At 47.1% G+C, this 19,704-nt stretch overlaps 1 protein-coding gene across 1 annotated transcript; it reads left to right on the top strand.

Moving 5' to 3' along the window:
* The first annotated feature begins 755 nt into the window (after positions 1-755).
* On the top strand, positions 756-18,764 carry RPN1 (ribophorin I). Its single transcript, XM_079713529.1, has 10 exons — positions 756-1,043; positions 3,909-3,973; positions 5,423-5,729; positions 9,128-9,337; positions 10,341-10,533; positions 11,975-12,074; positions 12,863-13,001; positions 13,242-13,361; positions 16,803-17,048; positions 18,198-18,764. The coding sequence occupies exons 1-10, from the start codon at positions 780-782 to the stop codon at positions 18,378-18,380; spliced, it is 1,827 nt and encodes a 608-aa protein (XP_079569655.1). The 5' UTR covers positions 756-779; the 3' UTR covers positions 18,381-18,764.
* Positions 18,765-19,704: the final 940 nt, after the last annotated feature.

The following is a 19,704-nucleotide window of genomic DNA, read 5'->3' as shown; positions in this document are numbered from 1 at the left end:
GACCAGCAGCTCCGCGGCATGTGGGATCTTCCCGGGCCGGGGCACGAACCCATCACAGAGAAGCTGGGGATCAGAGCGGGACCCTGGCCAGCTCTGCAGGCCTCCCAGCGCACATGAATCAGTTCTGCAGTTTTCAGGTGTAGTTGCTGCCTTCAGATTCCAGCTTCTGGGAGAGCGAGTCTGGCCTAGATTGGGTCTCATTCCCCCAAACGGAACTAATGCAAGTTCCTCAAAAGGATTGTGGAGTTCTGTGGCCCAGACTGCTCACCGTCTACAAGACATCTTCCCTCTCATTCTTCCACATCAAAAGTATGTTCTCTATTAAAAGGATGTCTCACTGCCTCTCTTTCGGATGGGTATGCAACTTAAAGCTCAATAAATGTTTCTTGAAGTAGTGAAAGGATGAATTAATAAAGAGAATGAAAATGGCTTCATGTTTAACGGAGAATTTGGGGGCAGTACTTTCTAAGCTAAAAAGTAACATACCGTTCACTCATCATCACTTCTTGTGGACAGACGCAGCCTGTGCTCGTCCCTTATCTTTGTCAGTGTTACCTCTGTGGGAGAGCGGTGGGGCGGCCAGGGCGCTTCCAGGGACCTGAGACCGGCCAGGGCGCGCAAGCAGGCGCCTGGCGGGCCGCCCGTTGCCATGGAGACGGGGTCCTCGCTCCTGGGCGCCGCCATCTTGGGGCGCCGGCGGGCCCAATGGGCGGCTGCGCCGTGGCGGACACGGGGTGCGTGAGCGGGTGGGCCACCCGCGGCCCAGCTCATTCACGGCCATGGAGGCGCCCGCAGCTCGCCTGCTGCCGCTGCTGCTGCTGATCGGGGCCTGGGCCCCGGCGCCGGGCCGCGCCTCCGCGGATGCGCCGCCGCTGATCAACGAGGACGTGAAGCGCACCGTGGACCTGAGCAGCCACTTGGCCAAGGTGACGGCCGAGGTGGTCCTGGCGCACGCGGGCGGTAGCTCCTCGCCCCGCGTCGCCTCCTTCCTGCTGGCTCTGGAGCCCGAGCTGGAGGCCCAGCTGGCGTACCTCGGCGTGCAGGTGAGCGGGGCCCGGGGACACGGGCCGGCCGGGAGGACCGGCGCCCGTCCCCGCCCCGGACACGTCAGCCCCGGCCGGCGGCGTGGGCGGCTGGGCCCGTGGCCTGCGGGGCGCCGCGCGGTGGTGCGGCCGGAGAGCGGATTCGCCAGGGAGGTGGGCTCCGTCCAGTGCGATCGCAAATGGAGCAGCTCCCCTGCTTCCAAGTTTGGAATCGTTTGAAACCGCTGTTAATATAACGCACTTCTTACGGTTACGAACGGCGGCTTCAAAAAATTTCCTTTTCCTTAAAGTTAGTTTAAAAGCTCGTGCAAGTAATACAGTACAGAAGGGGAAAGTCCAGTTCTCTCCCTCTCCCCGGCCGGTTCTCATTCTTACCGTAACGCAATAAATGCCTCCCAACTTTGCTTCTGTTCTGCCATGCATTTCCGTGATCATTTTTACGCCTCTCAGTGTTGGCTTTGGGAATAGAGGGAATATACGTATACAGAGGTTTGCCTTCTATTACTGTTTTCCTTAAACACCATCCAGTAAGTGATTACCCAGTTACTGGTTTGGAGAATAGTCATTCCAGTGTCGTATTTCTTCTTAGCATACCTGACTGCTGAATTGGGAGCTATAAAGTTGCCTTTATGGAGATCATGCTTCTGAAATGACTCCTGTTTCCTTCTCATGCTTTGTCCATGATGAAACACGCAGTTTTACTTAAAGGTTTGTGGAAGGATGAATTAAAACTTCATTTGAATGTTCTGAATGTTAAATCCCATTCTTTTATAAAAGCTAGTTATCATCTAGTGAGGTTGCCACAGTATAACAAGACGACAGCAGAAGCTATCTGGCCATCATGCCGGAGAGCGCTTACAAGCTGGGTTATGGTACTGGTGTCTTATTGAGCATTTACCTGTGTCGGGTATTGTGGTAGGTATTTTAAGTACATTCTCATTTAACTCTCGTAAGAGCCCTTCGAGGTGTACTGTTTCTCCTGGTGAGGACTGTAGTCTGGGAGGTTAAGTTGTTTAACCTCCTACATGATGTCTTAGAATAAAGAGTCCGGTTAGTTTGTTTCACGCTTTGTGTGTGTGTGTGTTCTTCACTGTACGACATTGCCTCTTCTGGCCTAGATGGTGTGAGGTAGGGTTCTGTTGGGGTATAAAACCTGTAGTCCCATCACCAGATTTATTCAGAACCATTTTTTGATTTTTAGTCCAAGAGTGAGATGAGTGAAACGGGTGTGTGTGCTCCCTTGTACCCCTGTCCCAATGGGAAACGTAACTGGATGATAAACTTAACCAGGAAGATGTGTATTTTCCAACAACTGACTGGGAGGCTTTGGTGAGGTCGCTAGAAATTGTTTCAGTGAATTATCTTCAACACTACATGTAGAACTTTAGGAACTGGTAGAGGAGGCCGTGATGATAATCGACTAGGAGCCAGTGGTTCCTTGTCTTTTTACTACCAGAGACTCATCGTACTATTTTTGCTTTCATGTGGATCCTATATTTGAAATATTTTGTTTCTCTAACCTTTTATTAGATTACACATTGAATCTAGTAAATATTTAGAAGTGATAATAAATATTTCTTAAGGCAAATCAACATATAACTGAGCGATGAGAGTTCCTGATAAGCACAAGTATACTAGAATGTTCCCACTGTGATAGGAGTCTAGTAAAAGTAGTGAAATTTGTTGTTTTTATTAGGCTGTACAACTTTGTTGAGGATGATTGTATGATAACTTTTAGGCTTTTTGAAATATTACAAATAGCTTTCTCATTATAGCTTTGTATACCCTATTGGGAAGCACTGCTCCAGTCTTCAAAGGTGGTCTTAAATTTTTTTTCTTTTGGTGGAGGTTGGGTTGGCAAAGAGATCAGTGCTGTGTGTGTAAGTAAGTTTTTTCCTTAGAATCTGTTCCACAGTCTCATTCAAGTTGCCTACTCTTTCTCAGAAAGACCCTGCAGGCTGCCGGAGTTGGCATCCTTTTCCTGGTTGCACAGCTGGTTGCAATGAAGGATAATAAAAGAGTGTGCCACACAGTGGCCATTGCTTTTGCCACTGTTAACTTCTTTTGCGCAAGTAAAATCAGTTTTGGTTATGCATGAGACTTTTCTTCTACAACAATAAATAGGGACTTCCTTGGTGGTGCAGTGGTTAAGAATCCACCTGCCAGTGCAGGGGACACGGGTTCGAGCCCTGGTCCAGGAATATCCCACATGTCATGGAGCAACTAAGCTCGTGTGCCACAACTACTGAGCCTGTGCTCTACAGCCCTTGAGCCACAACTACTGAGCCCATGCGCCGCAACTACTGAAGCCCGCACCGCACACTCTAGGGCCTGCATGTCGCAGCAAGAGAAGCCACTGCAATGAGAAGCCCGCGCACCGCAACGAAGAGTAGCCCCTGCTCGCCACAACTAGAGAAAGCCCTTGCGTAGCAACGAAGAGCCAACGCAGCCAAAATGAAAAATGAAAAAATAAAAATAATACTGGGAGTTTTTCTATGCATAGCCATATTGGAATGTAAATGAAGAAGAAAACGTCCAGAAAGAAACCTTTCTGGCCTTTCTATTTGGAAGTGTAAACTGTATTTGGAAGCGTAATTTTAATTTGTATGCGTGTATTTGATCATTCAGGAAAATATTATGATTTTCTAGAGCATATCATACAGCTTATTCAGTGCAAAAGTAGGTCTTTTGACAGTGTTCTTGTATTTCACTTGAAAAATTGTTACTGAAACCAGAATTCAATCTTTGCAAAGTTCTGGTGGTTTGAATGTTTTAATGTGGACTTCTGCGGCAGTTAGTTAATTGTTGACTCAAAATTTAGAGACTAAAAGACAAAAAAGAATAACTTCCTTTGTCCTTTTACAGGTGAAGGGAGAGGATGAGGAAGAGAACAATCTGGAAGTACGAGAAACCAAAATTAAGGGTAAAAGGTAAGGTAACAGTCAGAATATCTATGTCTATCTTGCCTTGTCTGGTTGTAGGTTATCACCTCAGGGCTGGAGTCATAACTAGGAGAGCCGCTTAGAATGGGCCCAGCATGTTAGAGGCTGTCTCAGTTAACAGAGTGTGTGGTAGCAGGCGACAGGTTTCCTGCATTCTGGACCCATTTATGATGTCTTTTCTGAGTCCTAGTGCTGAAATTGGACTGCCCTGAGAGTGGCAGTGTGTTTCACAACAGGAAAGTAGCTACTTCCGTGCCAGATCAGGTCTCTAATCTATGGGGGTAGGGATCCCCAGCCAATAGATGGGAAACTGGTGGGTGAGACCTGCAGGCAGTTTGCCTCAGCTGACACCCTCCCATCACTGCTTGGCTACCGTCCTGTTTCCAAGGGGTAGACAGCCTTACCACACCTCTTCGCCAGCCTTCAGGGCACTGAAAGTGATGCCTTTTATTTTATTTTATTATTATTATTATTTTTTTTTTTTTAATTTTTGGCTGCATTGGGTCTTTGTTGCTGTGCGGGCTTTCTCTAGTTGCGGTGAGCGGGGGCTGCTCTTCGTTGTGGTGCACGGGCTTCTCATTGCGGTGGCTTCCCTTGTTGCGGAGCACAGGCTCTACGGTGTGCGGGCTTCAGTAGTTGTGGCACGCGGGCTCTAGAGCGCAGGCTCAGTAGTTGTGGCGCAAAGGCTTAGTTGCTCCGCGGCATGTGGGATCTTCCCGGACCAGGGCTCGAACCCGTGTCTCTTGTGTTGGCAGGCAGATTAACCACTGTGCCACCAGGGAAGCCCAAAAGTGATGCTTTTTCGCGGGAGGTAGACTGAGCTCTTTGAACATGAAGCCTGGGTTTGAACTTGCCTTCTTCTCTGCTTTAACCTCAGTACCTAGCAGGGGGCCTGGCACTTGTTATTTATTTTAAAACACTTTACTAAGGATAGTTTTCAAACACACGTTAAAAAGCAGGAAGGGGCTTCCCTGGTGGCGCAGTGGTTAAGAATCCGCCTGCTAATGCAGGGGACACGGGTTCAAGCCCTGCTCCAGGAAGATACCGCATGCTGCGGAACAACTAAGCCCGTGCGCCACAACTACTGAGCCCGCAAGCCACAACTACTGAGCCCGTGCGCCACAACTACTGAAGCCCGCGCGCCTAAAGCCCGTGCTCCGCAACAAGAGAAGCCACCGCAATGAGAAGGCCGCGCACTGCAACGAAGAGTAGCCCCCGCTCGCTGCAACTAGAGAAAGCCCGCGTGCAGCAACAAAGACCCAACCCAGCCAAATATAAAATAAATAAATTTTTTTAAAAAGGCTTAAATTAATAGGTTGAAGGTAATCTCTTAGAAGTAACTGCTTTTATCTTGGTACAAAATTTTGCTGTGACTTTAAGCTGCTGCTCTCTTTTCAGTTTCTTGATCTCTCTTGTTTCTCCTCATTCTTGCTCTAGCGGGAGATTCTTCACCGTCAAGCTCCCAGTCGCTCTTGATCCCGGGGCCAAGATTTCAGTCATTGTGGAAGCCGTTTATACCCATGTGCTTCAGCCATATCCAACCCAGATCACCCAGTCGGAGAAACAGTTTGTGGTGTTTGAGGGGAACCATTATTTCTACTCTCCCTACCCGACCAAGACACAGACCATGCGTGTGAAACTCGCCTCCCGAAACGTGGAGAGCTTCACCAAGCTGGGGAACCCCACGCGCTCCGAGGACCTCCTGGATTACGGACCTTTCCGCGATGTCCCTGCCTACAGTCAGGTGGGCCCTTGTGGAGTCCAGGCCACCCCTGTCCGCTGCAGAGCATATCTCCTGCGGGGGTGACTACGCATGGAGGGGCTTGGGTGGGAATCCAAAGCACTATGTCAGATCATCCCCACAGTTTTAACCTGCCGAGAAGTGACTCCGTGGGGCTCACTGTCCTCATTCTGGGAGTTCAGATACAGGCTGGGGCTTGAGGAGGACTTTTTAAAGGAGGTGGGACTTGGGGGAGCAGGAAACAAGGCATTCTGGGCAGAGGCGACAAAGGCGCGGGGATGGGAAAATGTGAGCTCTGCTGGCCCTGGTGGCTGGGGTTAGCGGCTGGTGGTGTTGCTGAGCCTAGGGCGTGGGCCTTAAAGGCAGAGGGAGTGATGAAGGCTTAAAAAAGATGTTGTTATTATGGGACGTTTCAAACACACAGAAGTATAGAGTATGGTAAACAACAGCCATCTGTCGCTGAGATTCAGTGGTTGTCAGGCTATTGCTACAATGCTCAGCTGTCCTTTCTCTATCTTTTCTTTGCTCTGTACTCTCAGGATAGAGTTTTTGAAGTACAGGTTTTCAAATCAAAGCGTATGAACATTTAAAAATCTCTTGCTGTATTGCCAAATGCTTTTTCAGAAAATTTAGCCAATTTATTATGGCACCAGCGCTATGAAACTGCCAGTTTCCCCATACCTGTGCCGGTATTGGCATTAAATGCTGTTAACTACAATTATAATAAAATAACGAAGTAAAATAACCTTATCTTGTCTACTTCTTGGACTTTTGGGAAAGAAACGTGTTTTTCTGGTCCTTTTGTCCTTTTTTTTTTCTTCCACTTTTAATGAGATTAAATTGACATATAGCACTGAGTAAGTTCAAGGAGTACAGCATCATGATTTGACTTATATCATGAAATGATTGTCACAGGGAGCTTAGTGCACATTCATCATCTCATACAGACACAAAATTAAAGAAATAGGTACCTGTTCAGACCTTGGCTCCAGTTTTGGTGCTTCATATATAAATTATATGCGACGAGGGGCTGTGAAATTAAAAAAAAAAAAGTTAAGGAAATAGAAAAAAATTTTTTCCTTGTGATAAGAACTCTTAGGATTTACTCTTTTAGCTTTCATATGTAATGTACAGCAGTGCTAATTATATTTATCATGTTGTACGTCACATCCCTAGTACTTATTTATGTTACAGCTGGAAGTTTGGACCTTTTGACCACTTCCTCCAATTCTCCCTCCGTCCGGCCTCTGCCTCTGGGGGCCACAAATCTGATATCTTTCTCTATGAGTTTGTTTGCTTGGTTTTTGGTTTTCAAAGTGTCATTAACCTACAACACTGTGTTAGTTCCTGTTATACAATATATTGATTCAGTATTTCTGTACATTTCAAAACGAGCACCACAATAAGCGCAGTTACGATATGTCACCATACAAAGATATTACATAGTTATTGACTTCCCCACACTGTACATTTCACACTTGTCTCATTTATTTTGCAACTGGAAGGTTGTACCTCTTAATGTGCCTCACCTATTTCTCTCCTTCCCTGACCCCCCGCCACCTCTGGCAACCACCTGTCTGTTCTCTATAACTCTGTTTCTATTTTGTTCATTTGTTTTCTAGATTCCACATATAAGTGAAATCATACAGTATTTGTCTTTTTCTGATTTATTTCATTTAGCATAGTACCCTCTAGATCCATCCATGTTGTCACAAATGGCAAGATTCCATTCTTTTTTATGACTGAGTAGTGTTCCACTGTGTGTGTGTGTGTGTGTGTGTGTGTGTGTATGTATCTCACATCTTCTTTATCCATTCATCTATTGATGGGCACTTAGGTTGCTTCTGTATCTTGGCTGTTGTAAATGATGCTGCTATGAACTTTGAGGTGCATACAACTTTTCTAATGAGTGTTTTTCATTTTGTTTGGATAAATACCAGGAGTAGAATTGCTGGGTCATATGGTAGTTGTATTTTTAATTTTTTAAGGAATCTCCATACTGTTTTCTGTTGTGGCTGCCCCAGTTTACATGCCCCGCAACAGTGCATGAGGTTTCCTTTTTCTCTACATCCTCACTAACACTTGTTATTTATTATCTTTTGATAATAGCCATTCTGACAGGTGTGAAGTGATAGTAGCTCATTGTGGTTTTGATTTGCATTCGCCTGATGATTAGCGATGTTGAGCATCTTTTCATTTGCCTGTTGGCTCTCTGAATAGCTTCCTTGGAAAAATGTCTATTCAGATCCTCCACCCATTTGTAAATTGGGTCCTTTGTTTTTTGATGTCAGGTTGTAGGAGTTCTTTGTACAGTTTGGATGTTAATCCCCTATTGGCTGTATCATTTGCAAATATCTTCTTCCATTCAGTAGGCAACCTTTTCATTTTGTTGGTAGTTTCCTTAGCTGTACAAAAGCTTTTTAATTTGATGTTTTTCTGGTCTTTTTGTAATTTTACTTTTAAAAAAATTTGTTATTCAGTTTATTTAAATTAAAAAGAAACAAAACAGTTCACCCATTTCTCCCACCCATGCCTCTGGCAACCACCAATCTGTTCTTTGTATCTGTGACCAGAAAGATTTCTTAATAGTAACTGCTGGGCCTCTGGGTTTTTTATTTGTAAAATTGGGGATAAGTAGTAATTACTTCATTGTGATGTTTTGAGGATTAAATGAAATTATGTGCTTATTCAGAGCTCATAAAGAGTGCCTGATACATACATACATGTCAACTCCATAAATGTTATCTTAAAAAGTCTCTTCTGTGAACTTTTCCAGATGAATTTTCTTCAGGTTAGAACAATCCAGTAATGCTACGTGTCTCCCTCAGTTATGAGTTATTTGTTAGCTCACTGGTGAGAGGTTATGTCTTCATTAGATCTTATATTTCTTTCCTAGTTACAGTTTTTCTTTATTTACAGCTTAAGATTTTATTTTATTTTAAAACTGTAAAAATTGGTTTAAAAAGATCAATTTAAAAAGCTCATTTGCAGAAATTTGGAAAACAAGAACTACAAGGAGAGAGTAGAAATAATCTGTAATTCTGTTTCCTATCTGTGTTGAGATTCTCATGTGTCTCAGTTCAGGTTCTGTTTTCTTTTTCTCACATAGTCTCTCTAAAATAAGAAGTATAGACAATTTTGTTTGTAAAACAAATGATGTTTACGTTGGAACCTAAAACAGCGTTGTGTATTCTATCTTTCCCATTAATAATATATCGTGAATATTTCCATGTCATTACATTAGAGACAGCACAGTTTAACCATTCTGTTGCATACATTAGATGTGTCACAGTTTAACCGTCCTGGTACTGATGCATAGGTTGATTCCAATCAATTTGCTTTAAGCTAGTGTTGATTCCTCTGTCACCAGACTTTGAGCTGCTTGTTTCCTTCCTCTCCAGGACACTTTTAAAGTACATTCTGAGAACAACAGCCCTTTCCTGACCATCACCAGCATGACCCGAGTCATCGAGGTCTCCCACTGGGGTAACATTGCTGTGGAGGAAAACGTTGACCTGAAGCACACGGGGGCTGTGCTGAAGGGGCCTTTTTCGCGCTATGATTACCAGAGACAGCCAGATAGTGGAGTCTCCTCCATCCGTTCTTTTAAGGTATGGACTGTTGGACTTGGACATCGGGGAAACTATGACTATCACATCTGTCCTTTCTTTTGCTTTTTGAAAGTAGCCAATTATGGACAGTCGTTGGGATTGACTGGTGTTCAGGTAGTTGAGTGACGGTGTTAGAACCAACAGAATGTTAAAAAAAAAATCGCCCCCAGGAATTCCCTGTCGGTCCAGTGGTTAGGACTTGGCATTTTCACTGCTGTGGCCCAGGTTCAATCCCTGGTTGGGGAACTAGCATCAAGGCCCAAAAAAATAAAAGCCCCCATTTGTATAAGTAAGTCATGTTTTTTAAAGAAAATTTGAATAATGGAAAAAGGAAAAACAAACCCAGGCACTAGTTTTGCTGACACTCTTTTATATATTTCCTTTTTCTTTTATGATACTGTTTTTAAAAAACATTTGATCATATTGCATATACAGTTTTGTATCTTTTTCTGTCTTATAAATGAAATCCTAGAAGCATTTTCACGTATTACAGAAGCGCTCACTGTGCGAACAAAGGCATTACATTTTCCTCTCGATTATCAAAATATGCTTACAGATTTGGAAATAAATAATTAAAAATAAGTAAAGATTTTAAAAAATTAGTTAAAAATATTAGGTGGAAACCCCTTTCATAAGTAAACCATAAACCACCTAGCGATTTCATGTGATTTCCTCCATCTTTAGTTTGCTTTCCTGCAAAATAACAGATCATTTTTACCTTTGTATTAAGTCTTTAGCATTTGCAAAGGTATTTATGAGTCTGTTATTTACTGTTTAGAAGAATTTGGCTACGTACCAACCTTGATTGAGAAGCAGATGAGGCATCTAGATATTTTGAAGCCTTTGGGGGGAAGTTAGACTTTCCTCAGGTTGTTCACAGTTTGGAGACTATTAAGTAGTTATGTGATGAAGAGCTTGGTGCAGGAAGTCTTTTCTGGACTTAGGATCACTTCCTCTGCGTCAGCTTCTGGAGTCTTCAGAAGGTATACTCACTCTCTTGCAGACCATCCTTCCTGCTGCTGCACAGGATGTTTATTATCGGGATGAGATTGGCAATGTTTCCACCAGCCACCTTCTTATTTTGGATGACTCTGTAGAGATGGAAATCCGGCCTCGCTTTCCTCTTTTTGGCGGGTGGAAGACCCATTACATCGTCGGCTACAACCTCCCAAGCTATGAGTACCTGTATAATTTGGGTCAGTTTTCAATTGTTAGAGAGTTGAAAAGGGAAAGACTGTCTTTTTCTTTAATTTCCTGTGGGTTTGTTTTGTGTTGTGTCGTGTGTGTGTGTGTGTGAGTGTGAGATAATTGCCAGTCCTTTTAGATGGGGAGAGGGTATTCTCTTGTCATTCTTAGGAAGGCTGGGATATCAGCAACAACTTTTCATGGGTGGGTATAAATTACTGTTGTAAAAGTGATACCTGCATATGGTAATCAGTTCACATAGGACAGTAAAAAGCTTCTTACCCCCAGTTCTAGCATAAGAAGGAACTGCTTAAATTCTTTACATTTGAAATATTTAAAAAATAAAAAATTCAGAGAATAATAAACACTTTTACACAAGCACCCAGAACTACTGATTATAAACATTTTATCATATTTCCAAGTCTTTCTTTTTTTTTTTTTTTAAGGCTATTTATTCTTTTTTTTTTTTAAGACCATACTTCATTCAGATTTCTTTTGCTTTTTTTTTAAAATTTTATTTATTTATTTATGGCTGTGTTGGGTCTTCGTTTCTGTGCGAGGGCTTCCTCTAGTTGCGGCAAGCGGGGGCCACTCCTCATCCCGGTGCGCGGGCCTCTCATTATCGCGGCCTCTCTTGTTGCGGAGCACAGGCTCCAGATGCTCAGGCTCAGCAATTGTGGCTCACGGGGCTAGCTGCTCCGTGGCATGTGGGATCCCCCCAGACCAGGGCTCGAACCCATGTCCCCTGCACTGACAGGCAGATTCTCAACCACTGCACCACCAGGGAAGCCCCAAGTCTTTCTTTTTAAAACCTTTTTAATGCAAAATAAAGTAGAGTAAATCACACACAACTAATGTAAAGCTCAGTAAATTATAAGAGGAACACCTTGTAGCCATCACTCAGGTCAAGAAATTGAAATTTGCCAGCCGCTCGGAAGGCCCTCACGTACCTCCTCTTTTCCCCACAACAGTGATCACCGTCCTCCCTTTTGGGAGCCACTCTCTTGAATTTCTTCATCGATCTGTCACCCACTTGTATGTCTCTAGATACTCTAGTTCTGCGTTTTTCAAAAAAGTTGATTTGTCTTGTCAGCCTCTAGTAATCCATAGTTTCCTCCTCCATCTGTTTTCCTCATGGTTTATCTGTTGAAGAACTTGACCTTATTTGTCGTGTAGCCCATGGTCTGGATTTTGCTGATTGCGGGTCAGAGTGCAGGGCAGCACATTCCTCTGTCTTCCGTATTTCTAGTCCATTGACAGCTGTCTCTGGAGCCTGATCAGACTCAGGTCGATCCTTTCAGCAAGACTCAGCTGATGTGTTTTCACTGAAGGCACACAGTCGGTGGTGGCTGGTGTCTCCTTTTGTGACATTCAGGGCCTAGATTCTAGTACTTTACTTACAAGAAAGACACGCACAAAACCAGTCACAGCTGTGTCTGCTTGACCCTCCAGGAGACCAGTATGCATTGAAGATGAGGCTTGTGGACCACGTGTTTGATGAACAAGTGATAGACTCTCTGACTGTGAAGATCATCCTGCCAGAGGGGGCCAAGTGAGTCTGACCTCCCTTCCTGTCTCCCTTCCTGGTGGTGCCCCTCTTGGCACCTCAGGGGGACGTAGGGTTCTAGGGCGCAGAGGGGCTTCCGTTGGAGTTTAAACTGAGACATTTGACTCAGTGAGGGCACAAGATTCGCTTATGAGCTATCCCAACACAGCCCTTTCTATGACAGGGGCAGGATTCACAGCAGGCCAGAGTGATGGCCTGAGCCCGATGAGGTGACTGGCAAAAGGAAAGAACCGCAGAGTTGAGGCAGCTGGGTGGCCTTGGGCTGTGCTCCTAGGAAGGGGAGGGATAGTGGAGGCGGCTTTGTCTTGTCCTGGGCGTGTCACACCAGGTTCAGAAGGTGGGGGGGGAGGGTGGTCTCAGATGGTACATCAGGTTCCATGGTTATAAACAGAGGGAGCTGGCTTTGGCCAGTTTAAGCAGAAAGGAAGGAATGTGGAAGGGTAAGGGATCTCATCAAATGTTGGCCTAAGTTGAAGAACCAGGCTTGGGGAAGGACAGAGCCACGGCGTCTCTAGGAGTCCAGTTGGCAGAAGCCAGTGGACGCTCACAGGGCCACCTGCCCTTGGCATGGGCGACAGAACATTCTCATACTCAGGGCTTTCTGACAGTGGGTCCGCGGTCTCAGGGGGTTGGGTGTTCCCTGTGGTGGGAGGGGAGCAGAGTGGAGTAGAACTCGTGACCCTGGAAGACCCCTTGGGCCTTGGATCCTCACTGTGAACCTGGCGGGTCAGTGCCGTTTGTCTGAGGCTCAGTTTCCTCCCGTCGGCATCTAGGAACATCCAAGTGGACAGTCCCTACGAGATCAGCCGAGCCCCTGATGAGCTGCACTACACCTACCTGGACACGTTTGGCCGTCCCGTGATTGTGGCCCACAAGAAAAACCTGGTGGAACAGCACATTCAGGACATGGTGGTACGCGCTCCACAGCCCTGCCTCCCAGGCCTCCTCCCTGGAGAGTGGCTGCAGGGTCAGGGGCTTGCCACCCTCTCCTCCTTGCCTGGAGTGGTTTGGGCACAGCCGCCTCTGGGGGCGGGGGTGGGGCAGACGGCGGGGGCAGCCCGGACAGTTGTAGGCCTGGCGAGGCCCCTTCGCCCCCAGGTTTCCGAGTCCCGGGGGACCTGTGTGTCAGCGTGTGTTCCTGGCTCCCCCCAGGTGCACTACACCTTCAACAAGGTGCTCATGCTGCAGGAGCCCCTGCTGGTGGTGGCTGCCTTCTACGTCCTGTTCTTCACCGTCATCGTCTACGTCAGGCTGGACTTCTCCATCACAAAGGTACCCAACTCAGCTGCCTGCAGAGTGCGCTTGACTCGCTTTCCCAGCGCCCGGCCACGCGACATACGCCTCTGCCCTGCCCGTGGCCTCAGCTGACCGTTACCCTAGAGACCCCTCCTTTTGTTGCTATGGTCACAGACATGCGCTGTTGAAGGAGACAGGTTGCTGCTGGCGGCCAGTTCCATGGGCAGAGGCGGTGGGCAGAGCGTGTGCCCAGAAAGGCTCCCGGGGAAGTGACTGGCAGAAGAGGTGGGGCGGGGCCTTTGGCTGGAGGGAGCAGCTTGTGGGACAGCATGGCAGGCTTTCGCTGGGGCCTGTGGGTGGCAGTTGGTACTAATGAGCAAGGACGTTGGTCTGGCTGGTTCCGTAGACCAGTGAGGCTGCCCCGGGGTAGCTGCTGGCCTTGTCACGCAGAAGGGCTGAGTCTAGGTTTTACTGTGACATATCCCCATTTTCTAAGCTATAAAAATTACTTTGGTTTTATTAATTTAAAAAATCCCGAGTTTTAAAATAATTCTGCATTTAGACATTTTGCAAGAATAGTAAAACGAACTCTTGTGCACTCTTCACCTGGACGGAGAGGTTAACATTTGGCCTCGCTGTCGTACGTACCCTTCCTGAGCCGTTTAAGTTGCCCACCTCCCTTGAATACTTAACGCGTGTGCACAGCCTGACCCCAAGGGCCCTGTTTCACACAGCCAGAGCACAGTGATCGAAGTCGGGAATGTGACGTTGCTCTAATAACAACCAGCACCCAGTCCAGGCTCAAATTTTGCTGATCACCCCAAGGGTAACTTCTATAGCCATTATTTTTCATACTTCAGAATTCAGTTAAGGATGATGCATTGCATTTAGTTGTCGTATTTCCTTAGTCTGCTTTAATCTGGGACACTCCTCAGCCTTTGTATGTAATTTAGCTTTCTTATGTTTCTCCTTGAAAATTCAGATTATGCATTTTTGGCAAGAGCATTATAAAGTGGTGCTGTGTCTGCAGTGCATCGCGTTGGGAGGTACCTGATGTCATTTGGTCCGGGGTTGGTGATACTGACTCTCCTTGGTTGAGTTGGTGCCTTTCTTGGTTTATTCACTGTAAAGTTACTATTTTTCTCTTTGCAATTAATATATAATCTGTTTGAGGCTATATAAATATCATATATATTCACCCGTTAGTTACAGTATTTATTACTAATTCTTATCTGAATCTGATAGTTGTGGTGGCTGAAAAACTATGGTGCCTTTTACCTTACTAGGTGGTTTTCTACTATAAGGAAAAGCTTTTCTTGTTGGTTGATTGGTTCATTATTCGTTTGGATTCATGTGTTATTTTATTGGATTACTGCCCACTGTGCTGTTCCTTTTGATGCTCAAGTGTCCCAGGCTTGACTGTCTTTCTGTCTACATCGTATTTTTGAGCACTTCCTTATTGTGGTGTGCAGCAATACGTTTCTGGCATATCTTGTACTTTCTCCAAGGAGCTCCGGTTCCTTTCAGTGCAGAATGGTACCTGGAGACCATGATCTGGCAGCTGCTTGTGATTGCTGCTTTTGGAGCATCTCTGCTCCTCAGCCCTTTCAGCAGACAGAGCCGGGAGATAAATACATGTGGTATTTGAAATATGAGTTATTCCAGTCTAACACCGCAGAGTTCTTTGCCTGGATCCCAACATCAGTGTGTTTGTTTATTTGCTGAAGTCTGTAAACAAAACAAAACAGTTCCACAGTTGCTGCACTCGTACCACTACAAACACCAAACTTACCAGTAGAGCGCCAGGTTTCTTGGCAGTTCTTTTTGTCTTTATTTTTTAAAATAAATTTATTTATTTATTTATTTTTGGCTGCATTGGGTCTTCGTTGCTGTGTCCAGGCTTTCTCTGGTTGTGGCGAGCGGGGGCTACTCTTCTTTGAGGTGCGTGGGCTTCTCATTGTGGTGGCTTCTCTTGTTGTGGAGCACGGGCTCTAGGCTCCTGGGCTTCAGTAGTTGTGGCACACGGGCTCAGTAGTTGTGGCTCGCAGGCTCTAGAGTGTGGGCTCAGTAGTTGTGGTGCATGGGCTTAGCTGCTCCGTGGCATGTGGGAACTTCCGATGTTGGGGATCAAACCCATGTCCCCTGCATTGGCAGGTGGATCCTCAACCACTGTGCCACTAGGGAAGCCCTCTTTTTTTTTTTTTTTTTTTTTTTTTTTGCGGTACGTGGGCTTCTCACTGTTGTGGCCTCTCCCGTTGCGGAGCACAGGCTCCGGACGCGCAGGATCAGCGGCCATGGCTCACGGGCCCAGCCACTCCGCGGCATGTGGGATCTTCCCGGACCAGGGCACGAACCCGCGTCCCCTGCATCGGCAGGCGGACTCTCAACCACTGCGCCACCAGGGAAGCCCAGGAAGCCCTCTTTTTGTCTTTAGATTGAGACTATAGTGTCAGAGTACTGTGATCCCAAGGTAGTTGCTCTGTTCTTCTTTCCCATGTTACTCATTTGAAAGGTAGTTAGGTTCATTTATGCTTGAATTTTATTCTGGTTTCTTCCTCCATCATTGGTAATATTTAATGTTGGTTGTGATACTGTAAAACATTAACAAAGTTCTAAATTGAGAACTTGAAAATGGTGTGGTTTCCTCCATCCTGTCCCACCCTGCCTTGTAGGGAACAATTTCATCAGTTCCCTAGGTAGCCTTTCTGATTTGTTTATTTTGCAAAAATAGGCCGATATTTAATTCTTATTTTCTTCTTTTGTACACAAAAGGTAGCAACAGCATATCTATTTTTCACTGTTTTTTTCACTTAACTAACGTATCCTGAAAATCACTCATGTCAGTTCGTAGAGAGCTTTCTTCCTTGTTACTTATTTTTTTATAGCTGCAGAGGATTCTCCTGTATGGATGGGTCATGGTTTATTCAACCGATTTCCTGTGTATACATCTCTGTTTTAAAGCTTTGAAAATTTATTGAGGAAAAAAAACTAATTGTGGGCCAAATCGACCTTCTGCAGGCCAGAGTCAGCCTTTGAGCATGCCCGGTTAGGGCTTCTGCAGTAGCCCACTGGTGAGGGATTCTGGGGAGTACATGGGGTCGTGTCTGAAGGGCCGTGGCTGGCTAAGGAGATTGGGCTTCATCCTTTAGGCCCTGGAAGTCTTCCCCGGCCCGAGATGGAATTTCTCCTCTCTCAGCACCTCATACCCCTCTCACGGTGCACCCTGGCTTTAGTATCCCTTTTATACCAGTCTGTCTGTCCTGCTGGACTTGGATGTGAACGTCTGCTTCATCTTCCTGTCCCGTCCTGCCCGTTGCTGAACTGTTCCAGGGTCAGTGTCGGCAAGAGTGTGATTCTCTGACTTTCCAAGATGGCGGCTTTTCTCGTTCGTGTGCTATAGTGGTGGGTGCTCCTTGGGAGGAGAAGGTCGAAGTGGGCTCAGGGCTGATGTCATCACACGCGGTGTCTCTCCCCCAGGATCCGGCTGCAGAAGCCAGGATGAAGGTGGCCTGCATCACAGAGCAGGTCTTGACCCTGGTCAACAAGAGACTAGGTCTCTACCGTCACTTTGACGAGACAGTCAATAGGTACAAACAGTCCCGGGACGTGTCCACCCTCAACAGTGGCAAGAAGAGCCTGGAAACGGAGCACAAGGCCTTGGCCAGCGAGGTGGCGCTGCTGCAGTCCAGGCTGAAGACGGAGGGCTCCGACCTGTGCGACAGAGTAAGTGCCTGCCGCCGCCGAGTCACCCGGCTCGTTCCTGCCTTGCCCAACATGGCTTGCTCGCCGCTGGCCTGTGGGGTGGGCGTGCCCAGTTATGGCCGCGTCGCGTGGTGTCGACCCTTGGGGTGGAACGAGATCTCAGCTTTTGGTTGTGAGCTGGATTTGGAGGAAGCGCTGCTGGCCTCCACAGCACTGGTGTTGAGAGCAGCTGCTTCCTCTCCTGGAGGCCAGACTGGACGAGGCTCCAGGTTGCTCGGGCTGCAGGGAGAAGCACGCAGACTTAGAATTGTGGGTTTGAATCCAGGCTCTGATTCAGACTTTCTGAACCTGAGCAGGTTACCTAACTTGTGTGCCTCAGTTTCCTCATCTCTAAAATGGGGGAACTGTTAATCCTTACTGAGCTCACAGCGGTCATGTGAAATGAGTTAGTGCATGTGAAGCACCAGGAACCCTGCCTAGGACGTGCTGCATGAGTTCTTGGCGCTTGTAAATGAGGCTGAAAGCCCCCGGGGTGCCCTTCTGAGCCCCCGACCACCCTCTCCACGCACCCCCACCCACTCCTGCTCCCTCTCCGCACCCTGTGCTGTTTTCTTCCGCACACCCGCCCCTTTGTGAAACCATGTATTCGTGTGCTTAAGTATTTATTGTGCGTCAGCTTCCCGAGGGTGAGATGCCACATCTGTCGTTACTGCTGTTTTCCAGAGCGTAGAGTCGTGCCTGGCTTCATGGCTTACAAGTATTTGTTGAGTGTTGAATCAATGTGGCTATAAAAGGCCTCAGCCTGACACCCAGGTGGTGATAACAGGAGTCGCCCGCCCGCTGCCGTTGGCCCTCTGCCCGACCAAGTCCCTGGCCAAGTTTGGCCGTGGGAGGGAAGAGAACAAACGTTCACTGAGTGCCTGCATGTGTCCGGCACTGTGCCGGGCGGTGTCGGTGTTTCCACACTCGATCCTTACAGTCTCTCTACATCTGGGGCCGGGGGTGGTGAAGGGCCTGGCTCACAGGGCCCAGAGCTTGCAGGAACAGGCCTTACAGGGGGTGAAGCTGGCCTCTCCCTCCACAGCAGCCCCTCTGCCCCGGGAGGTGGTGGGTCTGTGGGGCGGGGCCGCGGAGGACACTCGAGCCCTGCCCTGCTCTTGCCTCGGCCAGGTGAGCGAAATGCAGAAGCTGGACGCGCAGGTCAAGGAGCTGGTACTGAAGTCGGCAGTGGAGGCCGAGCGGCTGGTGGCTGGCAAGCTCAAGAAAGACACGTACATCGAGAACGAGAAGCTCATCTCGGGAAAGCGACAGGAGCTGGTCACCAAGATCGACCACATCCTGGATGCCCTGTAGCCCTGCACTTCCAGAGGGCAGGGTGGGAGTGGAGAACATCAAGGCCAGCAAATGCTGGTTCTGTATTTTGCAAAAGGCCTTCAAGGAAGAAAAGCCAGGCCCTGCCTCAGGCAATACAAGAAGCTTAGTTTTTGTCCCTAAAATGTTCCTTTAAAAAAAAACAAAACCAAAAAAACTTAAATGTCATTAAAAACAGAATATTTTTGTGTTTTGAACAAAGAAATTTGTGAGTTGGTTGTTTGTTCTGAAGCCTAGGATATTCTTTCCACCTGTAAGCCCCCTGTTTTATGCCCTTCTGACTCCTGATGTTTGGGTATTTTACAGGCGTGTGTGTATGTTTTTTAAAGCATGTGTGACCAAATGAAAATAAAGCTGGAACGGTGAGCATCTCTTCTGTTCTGTTGAAAGTCTCTCGTAACTTATTTCTTAACTTTGAGGATAGTACTTCTATCAGGTGCTTTTTATCCATTAAATAATGGATTCGCTCCTGAGAGCAAGTCTGCATGGCAAGTGTTGGTTACATTTTACATATTAGAACACTGATGCCACAAAGGTAAAGTGGCCTAGGTAAGATCCCACAACAGAGTGGTGGGGTGTCAGAGTGCTTGTGTCATGGGCTTTTCTGGGCACTAAGGAAACAATGAGCAGAGCAGAGATGGCTCTTGCGGAGAACAGTCACGTGATCAGCACAGACTCATAGTCACAAACTGATAGAACCCTGTAAGGAAGAGGGACAGGGTCCTCTGATGGTAAATACAGGGGAGCACTGGATGGGGATGGGAGTTGGGGAAAGCTTCCCCGAGAAAGTGGCATAGCGTGTGCCAAGGCCCTGGGGCTTGAGGACCTGAAGGGAATCCAGAGAGTGGGGTATAAAGTGTATGACACAGGGCTGCAGAGCTGGAAGAGCCCAGACAAGACAGGGCTTTATAAGTCTGCCCAGGCTTTTGGCTTGACCCTGAAGTCAAGGGAAGATTGACCCGTGTGTGAGAGACATGCTTAGCTTTGATTTTGGCTGAGAATGAACTGAAGGCTATAAGCAGATGTGGGAGAAGGCCTGCGAGCCTGTTGTGACCCAGGCAGAAGATGAAGGCGTGGGCCAGGCTGGTGATGTAGGGACACGGATGGAGTGGAGAGACTTCTGTGGGGGAATCGGCTGCGGAGTGATCAGCTCCCTCCAGTCCACTCTCCTCTCCGCCTACGGTGGACGCCTTATCCTCACCTAGTGAAGTCCTGCTGGTCCTTCCGGGAACAGCTTAGGTACTGCCCCCGGGAAGCCTTCCACGACCTCTGGGACCCATCCTGTTTGCTACCCTGTACCCGTCCT

This window comes from Hyperoodon ampullatus, assembly GCF_949752795.1.
Source record: "Hyperoodon ampullatus genome assembly, chromosome: 10".
Taxonomy (NCBI): Eukaryota; Metazoa; Chordata; class Mammalia; order Artiodactyla; family Ziphiidae; genus Hyperoodon; species Hyperoodon ampullatus.
The sequence above is the reverse complement of the archived record's forward strand: the minus strand, read 5'-3'. Positions and strand labels throughout refer to the sequence as shown.

Bases quoted from the DNA above. Each gene is read 5' to 3' on its own strand.
- RPN1 (XM_079713529.1), top strand. From the start codon at position 780: ATGGAGGCGCCCGCAGCTCGCCTGCTGCCGCTGCTGCTGCTGATCGGG. The intron at 3,974-5,422 runs GTAAGGTAACAG...TTCTTGCTCTAG, and splicing joins ACCAAAATTAAGGGTAAAAG to CGGGAGATTCTTCACCGTCA. The intron at 17,049-18,197 runs GTAAGTGCCTGC...TGCCTCGGCCAG, and splicing joins GCTCCGACCTGTGCGACAGA to GTGAGCGAAATGCAGAAGCT.